General features: G+C 42.5%; 1 protein-coding gene across 17 annotated transcripts in view; it reads right to left on the reverse strand.

Annotated features, from left to right (window-relative positions):
- RAPGEF4 (Rap guanine nucleotide exchange factor 4) overlaps positions 1-14,048 on the reverse strand; it is a 310,512-nt gene that overhangs the window by 133,281 nt on the left and 163,183 nt on the right. For all 17 annotated transcript variants that reach the window (XR_012123693.1, XR_012123694.1, XR_012123696.1 and 14 more), the window contains one exon: positions 1,437-1,509. Coding sequence is in view for 13 of the 17 variants with exons in the window: in XM_073218685.1 (XP_073074786.1) it covers positions 1,437-1,509 (73 nt within the window). In the remaining 4 variants the exon portion in view is untranslated. The remainder of the gene's footprint in view (positions 1-1,436; positions 1,510-14,048) is intronic.

The raw sequence follows: 14,048 nt of genomic DNA on the forward strand, positions 1-14,048 counted from the left end.
GCTGAGGGGAAGAAGTATCTCAAAAGAGACAATAATACTAGTGGCCAGAAAGACATGGGAAACCCAAGATAAAGCAGTGGAGCCCAGGAACCAGAGAATGGACTATGAACACGCTAAGTCTTATTATTCAAGTCAGAGAGAATGGGAGACAGTAACGACGAAGTCTAGCTGCTGGTTGGTTACTAGAAACTTTAGATGGCTTGAGTCAAGAAGTATGGGGCAGAAGCTAGACTCTGAGAGGTTCGACGGTGACTGGTGCTGAGGAGATAATAGCTAATATAATTTGGGTGCTTATTATATGCCTGGCACCTTTCTACACCCTTGACATGTCTTGCCACATTTAATCTTCACAACAATCCTGGGAGGAAACCAAGGCACAGAGAGACTAAGTGCCTTGCCTAAGTTTGTAGAGCTAGGAGATGGCACAGTGGAGATTTCAGCTCAGGTACTCCTTATGAGCTGGTTGCCCCTAGATCAGCCAGGAGAGAAAAATCAAGAACATGGGAAGAAAGGAAAGGAAAGACAGGGAGAAATGGAGAGAGAGAGAGCAGAGGCTGCCTGGAATTGGGAAACAAAGACAGTGAGGAAGCTCATGCCAGACCCTGGTCAAGCTGCGGAAAGAGTTGCCTATAGAGTGTGACAGGTCTGGGAGTGAAAGTGAGAATTTAAGGAGCTGGAAAGGGGATTTGAAGAGTGACTGGCTGAGGATGCTTGGAGTGCTGCTGATCCATCACCAGGTCGAGTTGTTGAAGTGATGCAGCTTCAAAACCCCAGTCCTTGGCACCTCGCTGCACGGCTGGGTACCAGTGCTGGTAAGAGGACTCAGAGCCGCGGCCCCTGGGGACGGCGATGTGCTCTACAGAGATGCCCCCAGCACCCATGAAGACAGAAACAGACACAGGATGTGGGTTTCTTTGAGTCTAGTGGGCTGGCACTAGAAAAGAGGATTGCAGAGAAAAAAATTCCTTTCTGTTACAATCAGCCAGAGACAGAGACTGGTCTCATAAAAGGCCTGGAATATGAAGAGGCCAGGATTTAAGAAGAATAGATCATGACTCATGGTGCTTCTTTCCTTGATCAACAAAGCAGGAGGTGGGGCTTCCAGGAGTCTATGTGTGACCAAAACAAATACAGTCCACAAACCTCATTTTTGAAAGAGCACAAAAACAACACTGGATTTCACTACAAAATGATGAGATTTAGAGAAAGCATTCAAAGTATGCTGGGCATACCTCCCTCTATCAGCTAAGACCACAGAATCATACCATATTAACAGTTTTAACAATTACTCAAGTATGGGCTGCCTGGTCTATTTATCCACAAAAGAGTCTGGAGACTTACTCCATCAAGCTGGCGTAGGACATATTCTTTTGTCACATGAAAACACACAGCACACAACAAATTTTCAAATGCAAGATCTCCCATTTTTCACTTACTGTCATTGTTAGAGCCTGTTTCCATAACACCATAAGGAGGAGCCAGAAGTCCTGCCATGTACTGTCGATATTTCTGAAAAGACAAGATTGTAAACTCAATATACAGACATTTACTCACTTTGAGCATTCATTTATTTACACATTGCAAAGCTGAAACGTTGGGTGTCAGGAAGCATCTGAGTCTTGTATCTACAGAGCCATGAAACATGCTGTCTGGGATCTGTGGTCTAAAATAAAGATGCTGTGCTCTAAAGAGGTCTTCCTGGGTGGTACTGAAAGTGCCCCCTGCCTGGGGAGTAGGTCCTCCCTCAGCCATTGTGGTCATGTATTTGTGACCATTAACACAAGTTAATAGGTCATGGGCTTTTACCCTCCCTCCACCTCTTGCCCTGCTTCTCACTCCTGCAAACACACATGCTCAGGTTTTTGTACAGGGAGAAGGCACTTGGTTTTTATAGATGCAAATACAAATAAATGTGCCACTTTCTTCAAAGTTGAATGGCACTGAATCAGTTTTCTTTCAAAGCAAGAAGAAATGCTTCCCCAGAAAGTATCTGTTTTGAAAGAAGTTGATTCACTTCTATTTACTACTTCCTTTTAAACTGTACACCTGCCCGTTATGTGACCTCCCAAGAACTTTAGGTATTTTGCCAAATAGGACAGCTTGATCTCACTTAGAACTATTTGGATTCCCCTGAGTCATAAACCCCTGACTTTTGGTCCACGCATGTGTTAAAACCTGGGCCACTGTGATATATATTAGCCCCCAGAGTCTGTGCTGTTTTGAAGAGATAAGACTTGATGATCATAAAGCATTCTAGAGCGTCTAAGGAGAGAGAAGTGACATTTACAAAGAATGGAAAATGAGTATCAGACATCCTCTCTTCTCAGGTGATACATACAGCCTCCTTCCCTCTCAAAATGAAAGCTGGGCAATTTTATTTATTTCATGGTGTCATGTATATTTATGGTTTATAATTATGATGACACATAAATGTTAAACAGCATCAAAAGAACACCTTCTGATGTGCTTGTGGGTTACACAAGCGCCACCAGAAAAGACTCCATCTGTAGCAATGGGCAGCTGGCAACATGCAGTAATGGAGCAACCATCTGGCCCATTTGGTAGATTTGAATGGTGCTTGTAATACAACATTGACAATTTCTCAAAAGAGGATTCTTCTAGTCAAGATGTGACTAGCTTTTTTTGAAATCCTTTATTTTTCTCATTCTGAGGCAACTATACTAACACCTGCATGCAAACATTAAAAATCATGATTTTTCTCTGCCTCTGAGCTAACTAATCACTCAAACATACCCACAGGACTAATCTATCACCCTGAATTCCTGACATTTCCTTTGATAACTTCCCAATTCTGATTCTTTCTTCTTTCTTATGAAGAAAGAGAGAACACTGATTAAGCACATTTCTGAGCATGATGTCATTTTGGACTCTGAACAAAGGCACAGAGGGAGCAGACAGGGCCTGGATTATGTGCTAAGCAGGTTTTGTGACCCCCATAGTCTTTGAAGTTATTCTTACTGTAAACAACTCCTTACCAGGCTCCTAAAAAATAATTAATGTTAAATTAAAGGAGTGATTTTGTTTTGCCTAGAAATGTTTGGGATGTGGCAAGTATTCTTTGTCTCAAGCACCTCAAAGTCAGTTCCCATGGACTCTAGGAAAGTACTTTCCTGACCCCTGAATGTTTGAAAAGTTTGCTAACACACTACTGGTGAGAGTGGGGAAACAGGTTCTCTCATATATTGCTTATGTGAGTTTAAAATTGTACAACCTCAGTGAAAGGAAATTTGGAAGTATCTATCACATTTTAAAATGTCTATTTCCTTTTACTGAGCAAGGAACCTTTCTTAGACAGCAGAGGCAGAGCCTCCTAAAATACCTGAATACATTTGCAAGCAATCTGTACAAACACCTGTAACAGCAAACAGAACAACAAACAGGAAATAATCCAAACATCCACAAGTAGATGGCATCTGAGTTACCACCTCATAAACAGATGAAGTGGATTATTCCCTGGTAAGCAGATGCTAGAATATTATGCAGCCGTGAAAAAGACCGAAGCAGCTCTGGCTGTGTCACCATGGATTGGCCTCTGCAATACCTGGTTACATTTTTCAAAAGCACTGTTTGTACAGTCTGCTGCCATTTTGTAGGGTGAGAGAATAGAAATGTGTATGTGAATATTCATAAAGATTTGTAAATGCTTAGACTGTCTCTGGATGGATACACAAGAAAATAGTAACAAAAGCTGCCTCTGGGGAAGAGATCTGAGTGGCTGAGGATCAAGGGGAAGTTCATCCTTGGCTGGGCCAACATTGAGGCCACGGGATCACCCGTGTCTGCTTGTCAGGAGCTGGACTGGCAGGGTTAGCCTACCAGGGCATTCAGTGTCAATCATCACAGTGTGTGGGGCCTGGTGGCAGGGGATAAAGATGGCACTGCTATGAGCAAACAGCCCTTCTCCCTTAGTTTCACATGTAGAAGTGCAAATAATTCCCTTCAACTATAAAATCTTCCAGAGGTGGGGAAACTGGGGAGTTAGATACAGGGCTACCTTGTAATAGGGCATATTGGGGCTTCAGTGAGGAATTTAAAAATGAAAGATGACTGAAATTAGTAAACCTAGATGGTGGAGCAGTTCATATCTTCATAGAAGTTTAAAAGTCACTGGAAGCTTTCTGAGAAACAGAATAAAACTAAAGGTAATGAACCAGAGCCATGCTTAATAAGACCCCCACAGGAAAGTCAGTACAAGGCCGGCTTAACCCTGAGCTTGGTGGTTTTTCAGAGGTGACCCAGCATATTTTTATGGTGGTTACTTAATGTCACCCAACACACTTCCTACCCCCTGCTGCTGGGGTACACATGGCCTGGCTGAGTCCCTTGAAAATATTCTCTTTGGAGTTCTGCTTGACTGCTGCCGACAAAGCCTTTTCCTAGATCCCAATGTACTCCAACACCTCAATAGTTTCAGTGGCCTCCCTCAACCATTATTAAATTGCATATGCACTGGGGAAAGGACTGTGCCTTTAACAGCCACAGATGCAGATCCGCACTGTGGAAGGCCCCTGGCTGGAGGACGCCTCAGTGTTCCCACTCCCCAACCCTCCAGGACCTCTAAGGGCAGTTAGGAAATCAGTTATTCATGTGACAAGAAAGACCACAGGGACCCTCAAGGGTCTTGGAAGAATTGGGCAGGCTTCATTCTTCAGAGCTGCTCCTGGCTTTGTCACTAATCAGCTGGGTCCCCTCAAGCACAGGCCTCCAAGCTCTCTGGCTTCAGTCTTTTCGTCCATAAAATGGGTGCTCTGAATTAGATCTGAGGTTTTCGAACCTTGTTCTGCAGAACCCTGGGTTCCTTGGAGGACCCCCAGGCAAGGGTACTGAGCAAGTAGAGCTTTGAGCCCCTATGGCAACTACAGTACCTTCATCTTTATCTGGTTTATAAATTAGATTTCTAGAGGCAGTTTCATTTGAAAGATGACTTTTGCTTCTAAAAAATAAAAGGTTACGAACTATAAAATGAAATAATCTCTAAACTTCCAGCCAGACAGATGTAAATCAAAGATCTCCAGGAAGAATCAGTAAAGACCAGTTTAGGGTTTGTATAGGAAGTATGAGGGATTTTATTCTCTGTAGGAAGACTTCTGTGGTTGCAGACTGGCCAAGAGACTGGTTGTTCTGTACCTGGAATGTTTATCAATGGAAGTGGCACTCAGAGTTTGACTGAGATGCACCACCTTTTCAAAGTGAGGTGTGCAGACCCCCTCACAGCCAGCAGGGCAGGAGGGGATGAAAGAGAGATGGAGCTGTTCCCGGAACTTAAATTTTATTCTATGTCAAGTAGTTTAAAGGATTACTTTAATATTTCTTACATTGTGGAGTAGAAAGCTAAATTTGCATACATTTTAAAGATTAAAGCATGAGACTTCAAAGAAATTTTGAGCTTGCTGCTGGCTACTTCTAGCTACAAAGGGTCTAGATCTTGGGCAGTATGTACTGATTTCCTCTGCATTCAGGGAACTTCAGTGGAAAAAAACAAGAACCTCTGACATTATGGAAAGCGTGCAGAACTTGGAATCACACAATGGGCCTGAATTCCGATTCCACCATACACTACCCATTTGAACTTGGGCCAAGTGTCTAACCTCAGTTTCCTGGGTAAGGAACCTTGGATCAATGACACCCATCTTTCAGGACTATTGGAAGGATGAGAAGTAAAATCTATAGGTGCCCAGCACACATTAGGCACTTAGATGGTTGCTGATAATAATAATAAGCCAAGGGCTAATCAAGATAATCACAGTATATTTGATGACATTTCCCAAACAGAAGTCTTCAGCTTTAGGAAAGAACATTATAGGACAACCTCCCATTACTGAGGCTGTTGATATCCATACAATATAAGGACCAACAATACATCCATTAACCTATCTATTAAATGGGGCTATGGAGAAAAAAGAATTTAAATAATAAACTTTATTAAGTAATTTCATAGTATATCACTTATTTTTATATTCACATGGTAAAACAGTCCAAGGAGAAAAGAAGAACACAAGATAATAGGTAAGCTCAGAAATAATTCAATAAAAATAAAGTCTTTTGGCCATTAGAACTAACAGAATATTACTAACAGTACTAAAAATATTAATAATATGTAAATTACAACTGGTCAGTTTATAAAGCAAAGCCAGTGCCTGTGGCTCAACATAGAAGGAAGAGGGAAGTCAGTATTGGTGGGGAGGGGAGGGGAGAGAGAGAAGTGAGGGAAGGCGTCTCGGCTACGGAGGTCAGATGCTTGTCCTTCAATCAAAAGATGACAGTCTCAGAAAACTTAAAACAGGATCTATTTCTCATCCCATTCATTGGCCCCACCAGGGCCACTGTGGAAGACTGGCAGAGCAACCACCAGGCAGAGGGGGCACTGGGGGCAAATCCAGCTTGGCTCCATGGCCTTGAGCCCCCACCTGGGGCTGCTCCCGCCCAGAGCTGGAGTCCCTTTCCCTAATTTGCACAAAGGCTCCATATTGCCCAGCTGCAGCCCAGGAACTGGAAAACAAAAATTGGGTGGCTTCTGCTGGGGGATGAGACATAATACAGATAGGTCACCTTCTGAAAGGCCAGTCTCTGCAAAGCAGGACCAACAGAATAAAGGCAGGCTGGCAGCTTGAACTCTAGCTGGATGTCCACCTTAATGACAAGAGAAAACAGGGTCCCAACAGAGCAGGACTCTCTGCCCTGGAGGCCAAGGTCTTCCTATGAGACCTTTTTCTGAGTGTTCTAAGCTACTGCTCACTCCCAAGATCTGTCCAGGCTGCTAGCAGGGGCCTCCCCGGGGAGTCCAGTGCAGCATGTGACAGCTGCCACCTTCCTGCCTGGCCAGAAGCAGCCATGTGGAGACCTGGGCTTTGGGCACACCCTTTCCCAGCAACAGTCCCCCTGCCAATTCCCCCAACCCACCTCTGCCTAGATGCTCATCAGGCTGCAGGAAAAGCAAAAATAATATCCTTAGGTTGGGATATCAGCACTAAAAAAGCATTACAAACAGGAAGCCATGAGCATGATTGACAGGCATTGCTGTGAACCCCTGGGTTGGGGAGGCTTGTGCTCAGAGCAGGGACACAGTAATGAGAGTTCATGGTGGGCAGCATCCAGAATTGGGGAAGAATAAAAGAGGACTGTTCTGGGAGTTTGGGACATACCTTGTTATAATGCCCCATTCATTACATCTTTACTAGGTTCTCCCAACCTATTAAAGTCAAGCTCAAAACATGTAATGACAAACAGGTCATCTGTACTTTCTTGGAAAGCATTCTGATTATGCTTTGGTATGGTAAAAAGCTTAAAATAGGGATAGAAGGTGTAGGCCCCTATTTTCTGTTTCTTGGCAAGAGTTCTTTCAAAAATTCTGTATGATGTGCCTGTGTGATGTGCAAATGGACAACACACATGGCTCTGCAATCTAAGAGAGCTAGAGAATTCTTAAACATGTGAAGCACAGAAAAGAAGGAAAAAGTTAATGGAAACCTTCAAGCAGAATTTTCCTGTTCACCCCTTTAAAGCCAGATGTACTGCTTGTCCCACAGCAGATCACTGGCTAGACCGAGTTTACATCTTATGCCAAGTTGTTCCATGTTCTTGTTTCTTGATTTCTGTAGCATCAGCATAACAGAACATAAAGAACATCCATCACCACATCTTTACTGATGTTTAATTGCATCCTTTGACCCTAATATAGATATTTCTAAATGGTGGCAAAACTGCTTGCTAACTGCTGGCCATTTTTAATTCATGACCAACCTGCAGAAGCTGTAGCTAGGGGTGTGATCATCACAACTACAGCTCTACCGGCCAGAGTTTTCCAAACCCAAGTACTTTAAGAATCCTGGAGTAAAGCCCAAGTGGGATGATGCTACAAGTAAGCAAGTAAAGTCTCACTCAAAAGCCACCTGTTTTACATTCTTTCTCCAACTGGCCTGTGAAGGTGTCAAGGTTCCAACCTGTAAGTGCAGGGGCCTTAAATTACTCTCAAGTGGGAGTGGAATACTCACTGCCAAGAATAATTGTTCAGCCCGCTCTTACCCAGTCAGAAAAGTCAGACTAACCCTGAAGGAACAGGAGAATAAATACACATTCACTTAGTCAGTCATGGTGACAAGGGAAGCATGATGGAGTCTGCACAGTAGGGTCCTCTGGGGCCATGCCTAGGGAGGGGCAGTCACTCCCATGTGATTATACAATCTCAGTGCAGAGGTGCTGGGGACTAGAAAGGAAAAGTATGGGGCACACTGAAAATGCAATCATGTGGTGGTGGGTGGGACAAATTCAGACTAGGGAACGAGGGTGCAGACATGGAATCAGAGCTGAGGACTCTAGCGGGTAAGGGGCAGGAGGCAGGGGGCAGGGGTACTGAGCCTTCCAGGTGGGGAGGGAACAGGTGTGGTGTTAAGAGACAAGGCAAGTCCAGAGAGAGAGTCAGGACTGGAGGCAGTGAGGCTCAGCAGGGCTGAACAGAAGGCCTAGCTGGTCACGATGAAGATTTTGAACATCATTCTAGTGCAATGGGAAGCAGTTTAAGTGGAGAAGTGACAGAATGGATAGGTGCTTTTAAAAGATCCTTCTGTCTGCTTGCGAGGAGAGCTGTTTTGAAGGAGAAATAAGCAAGCCATTGGGCCTGATGAGGAGGGCAGGCCTGAAGGTGACCCCTTACAGGGCCTGGACTCAGAGAGAGAGAAGAGAGAGATGTGTAGTAGGGGATAAAGACACTTCATCCCTAGGGGCAAAACAATCTCCAACTGTACACCATTAGAGATATTAAGGTTCTGATATTTTATTGAAGCACAGTCAACACATACATACTTTTAATATGATTAAAATGTTCAGAGATTTCAGGGGGCTCATGGGAATGATTAAAATTTAAATTAAGGCACACTCTGCATATTCAAGTAATTAAATTAACCATGAGCTTCTCCCAGAGAAACTCAAACTGAAAGCAAGACACACACACACACACACACATAGTAGGTCAATGCTACTTAGTTGGATAATTTGCTCCTGAGCTATTATTGCATAGCAAGTCCTAATAGTTCTCTTTTAGCTAAACCTAAACCTACTACAGTGCATGTGATGTGCAAGTGCAACCATGAATACAGAAGAAAATAGCTGCTGCCTCCTTGTTCATAGAAAAAACAACTGATTGACATTTTGTTAACCATATATCTCTTCAAAGTATGATGGATACTAAGTATAATTGTTCTGAATTAAAATGATCAAGACAAGGTCTTATAAACTATTGGAAACATCAGTAATACATATTATGGAAACATGCAAATTTCAAAAGAGTGCTTAAGTATTGGTAATACAGAATTAGGATGCTTCCATCATTTAAAAATCTAAATTAATGGCCCATGACTGTCATTCCATTAGAGCAAACTACAAACTTCTTGTTTTTGCCTTTTTGCTCTTCAATGTACTGCTCTACAAAGGGAGTATGTAGAGCAGGAGAGGGACAGCGAGTAGTGATTCAGGGGGTGCTATGGTCTGGCTGTGTCGTCCCTAAATCCATATGCTGATGGCATTAAGAAGCAGGGCCTTTGGGAGGTGCTTGAGTCATGAGGGTGGAGCCCTCAGGAATGGGGCCAGTCTCATGTGACAGATGTCACAGTGCTCCCCCTGCCCTTTGCCACGTGGAGATACAAGGAGTCTGCGATGCAGGAGCGGGCCTTCACCCAACCACACTGGCACCCTGACCTCAGACTTTCAGCCCTCAGAACAGTGGGAAATAAATGTCTGTTGTTTAAAAGCAACTCTGTCTGTGGTATTTTATTATAGCAGCTCCAAAAGATTAAGACGGGGGGCTAGGAAGACTTTCCTGGCCCAAGTAGGATCTGAAGTTCCCACTGTAAAGAGATATTGCTTTCGTTTCTGATTTTGTTCCTCAAGAAACCACTGGGCCATAGGTACTATGCATTTCTCTGGTCATTTTCTGACCAGGTGTTTCTAGAGCATCTATATCCATATTATGACTCACCTGTCCTATCTCCCTAACTCCAATCCAACCCTGTCACCTCCAGTGGGTACCTACTATCCCAGCCTCTGCCATAGTCAGGCACACTGGCCACTAGAATGGGAACTATAGAGAGGCAGCGACTTTTATCTGTTTTGTACATTGATGGAACTCAACAGCTTGCAGTAGGCTTCTTCTTAACTTCAACCATTATTGACTTGGAGACTTTTCACTTTGATTCGTTCTGAACTCCTACACTTTTCTGCCCACATGTGTTGTTTGTGCCTACTTTCTTCCTCCCCATTCATCATCAACATTTCTATTATTTCTGCTCTATATAGCCATAAAACAACCTTGAAATATTCTTGTCAAGCTAATCCAACATGTACCTACATTTACCTGGGGAATCATGGTGATGTGGTTTGGGAAGCTCTGTGTTTTGGAAGCTTCTGGTTATTGCATAATCCTCTACATAGTTCCCGGTTTTATCATCTCTCCACTCTAGATAATCTGAACTCAGGTTTCCCTGCAGGGTGTGTACTTTCTAATTCCCCTCTATATCATCAAATAACAGTTTAAGCCCATTTCTCCAAGCATGAAAACTCCAAGGTGTCAATAATGAAAGTGGTGCTTTGACCATTCTGGAAAATAAGGTGGAAAAGAACCTTATAGTGCCATGTGTCCAACAAGGGATGAGAGAGTGCAAAGCTGAAAGAGTTGAAGGGATACATGCTTCGAGATTCAGGCAAATGTGAACTTTTTCTGCATCCAGTTCTGCAAACCTCCACTGGTGCTGTCAAGACTTGTGAGTGTTCCCACAACCTGATCCCTACCGGCTACTGCAGCCTTAGCTATCACACTCTTCCCCTGGTCACTGTTTCCAACCATACAAGAACTGCAGCTCCTCCAGCACCTGAACTTTCCACTCTAGGCCTCCTATTCTTTGGAATACATTTCCCACCACTCTGCCTTGCCAATTTCTGCTCACTGCATTTATACACGTTCTCTTGGGAGTGGCCTTTCCTGAGTCCCCAGTTTATGTTGAGTATCTTGTTATTCTCTCTCCTAACATTGCCTCTTTGTCTTCACTGTGGCCAGGTAATGTGTGGTTATGTACTATATGTGAGAGTGTGCTGGTTCAATGACCTTCTCCTCTGTTCCATGGCAGACAAAAAGAGGGCAGAGACCACATCTATATTCTCTTTCCCTGCATATCTAGAACCTAGCATGGGGCTGGGAACACAGCAGACTTTCAATGAATATTTGTCGAGTGAATGAGAAAGCGAGAATGAATTACTGATAGAATTTCTTAACCACTCCATGGTTCAGGTTCTTCAATAACAAACCAGAACTATTATCCTGTTGCCCTCCTGGTTGATGGAAGGACTAGGCAAGTTAACCCAGGTAAACTCCTCCCCACTGGGCACACAATAAACATTTGTTCCCATTCCCTCTACGTCATGATTTCTTCTCATACTGGTTCTGCCAAGTGGCACATTTCCATTTAAAAAATTAATACCTGAAAGAAAAACAAGTCTAATGCAGGAAGATCTACAAAAATAAATCTAATGATTTGGAAATATGATGAAAGCACTATTTGAAATCATATGAAATACATGTTTTGTTTGCTCTTTATTAAGCTTCTTTCTTTCGGAGGGACAGTTGAAACATGCAGATCAGTTGATGCTGGTAAAAACAAAACCTAAATCTAAATAATCAAAATCTATAAATACTAATCAATTTTGTAATTTAAAAGGAAATACAGAGGGATAGAACAGTCTGCTCTACCAAAACTAGAACCAAAATACACCTATTGGTGAGAATTCAGCGGTAAGAGACCCAGGTATGAATCTGCTGAAAAAATTGGCAGCCACATATAAATAGCTGAAGATAGAAAATGACTCATTTCACATACATAATTTATTTTTTCATAATTCCAAGTTCCAAGTATTGCTGTTGTTTTCCAGGCCAAATTATATTTAATAAGGTTGCTTTTTTGTTTTGTTCTAATTACCGGTCTCTCTCTGTCTCCCTCCTTCCCTCTCACCCTCTCTCTCTAGTATAAAAATTTTTATTTCTATAAAAAAAATAAAAGCACTTGATAAAAAATTTAAGCTACAAGGTATATAAAATGAAAAAAATAATTCTCTCACACACAGAAATCTGTAGCTTTCCTATACACTAACAACGAATCAATAGAAAGAGAAATCAGGAAAACAATTCCATTCACCATTGCATCAAAAAGAATAAAATACCTAGGAATAAACCTAACCAAAGAAGTGAAAGACTTATACTCTGAAAACTACAAGTCACTCTTAAGAGAAATTAAAGGGGACACTAATAAATGGAAACTCATCCCATGCTCATGGCTAGGAAGAATTAATATCGTCAAAATGGCCATCCTGCCCAAAGCAATATACAGATTTGATGCAATCCCTCTCAAATTACCAGCAACATTCTTCAATGAATTGGAACAAATAATTAAAAAATTCATATGGAAACACCAAAGACCCCGAATAGCCAAAGCAATCCTGAAAAAGAAGAATAAAGTAGGGGGGATCTCACTCCCCAACTTCAAGCTCTACTACAAAGCCATAGTAATCAAGACAATTTGGTACTGGCACAAGAACAGAGCCACAGACCAGTGGAACAGATTAGAGACTCCAGAAATTAACCCAAACATATATGGTCAATTAATATTTGATAAAGGAGCCATGGACATACAATGGCAAAATGACAGTCTCTTCAACAGATGGTGCTGGCAAAACTGGACAGCTACATGTAGGAGAATGAAACTGGACCATTGTCTAACCCCATATACAAAGGTAAACTCAAAATGGATCAAAGACCTGAATGTAAGTCATGAAACCATTAAACTCTTGGAAAAAAACATAGGCAAAAACCTCTTAGACATAAACATGAGTGACCTCTTCTTGAACATATCTCCCCGGGCAAGGAAAACAACAGCAAAAATGAGCAAGTGGGACTACATTAAGCTGAAAAGCTTCTGTACAGCGAAGGACACCATCAATAGAACAAAAAGGAACCCTACAGTATGGGAGAATATATTTGAAAATGACAGATCCGATAAAGGCTTGACATCCAGAATATATAAAGAGCTCACACGCCTCAACAAACAAAAAACAAATAACCCAATTAAAAAATGGGCAGAGGAACTGAACAGACAGTTCTCCAAAAAAGAAATACAGATGGCCAAGAGACACATGAAAAGATGCTCCACATCGCTAATTATCAGAGAAATGCAAATTAAAACTACAATGAGGTATCACCTCACACCAGTAAGGATAGCTGCCATCCAAAAGACAAACAACAACAAATGTTGGTGAGGCTGTGGAGAAAGGGGAATCCTCCTACACTGCTGGTGGGAATGTAAATTAGTTCAACCATTGTGGAAAGCAGTATGGAGGTGCATCAAAATGCTCAAAACAGACCTACCATTTGACCCAGGAATTCCACTCCTAGGAATTTACCCTAAGAACGCAGCAATCAAGTTTGAGAAAGACAGATGCACTCCTATGTTTATCGCAGCACTATTTACAATAGCCAAGAATTGGAAGCAACCTAAATGTCCATCGGTAGATGAATGGATAAAGAAGATGTGGTACATATACACAATGGAATACTACTCAGCCATAAGAAGTGGAAAAATCCAACCATTTGCAGCAACATGGATGGAGCTGGAGAGTATTATGCTCAGTGAAATAAGCCAAGCAGAGAAAGAGAAATACCAAATGATTTCACTCATCTGAGGAGTATAGGAACAAAGGAAAAACTGAAGGAACAAAACAGCAGTGGAATTACAGAACCCAAAAATGGACTAACAGGTACCAAAGGGAAAGGAACTGGGGAGGATGGGTGGGCAGGGAGGGATAAGGGGGGGGGGGAAGAAGAAGGGGGGTATTAAGATTAGCATGCATGGGGGGGGAGGGAGAAAGGGGAGGGTGGGCTGCACAACACAGAGAGGACAAGTAGTGACTCTACAACATTTTGCTAAGCTGATGGACAGTAACTGTAATGTGGTTGTTAGGGGGGACCTGATATAGGGGAGAGCATAGTAAAC

This window comes from Manis javanica, chromosome 12 (assembly GCF_040802235.1).
Source record: "Manis javanica isolate MJ-LG chromosome 12, MJ_LKY, whole genome shotgun sequence".
Taxonomy (NCBI): Eukaryota; Metazoa; Chordata; class Mammalia; order Pholidota; family Manidae; genus Manis; species Manis javanica.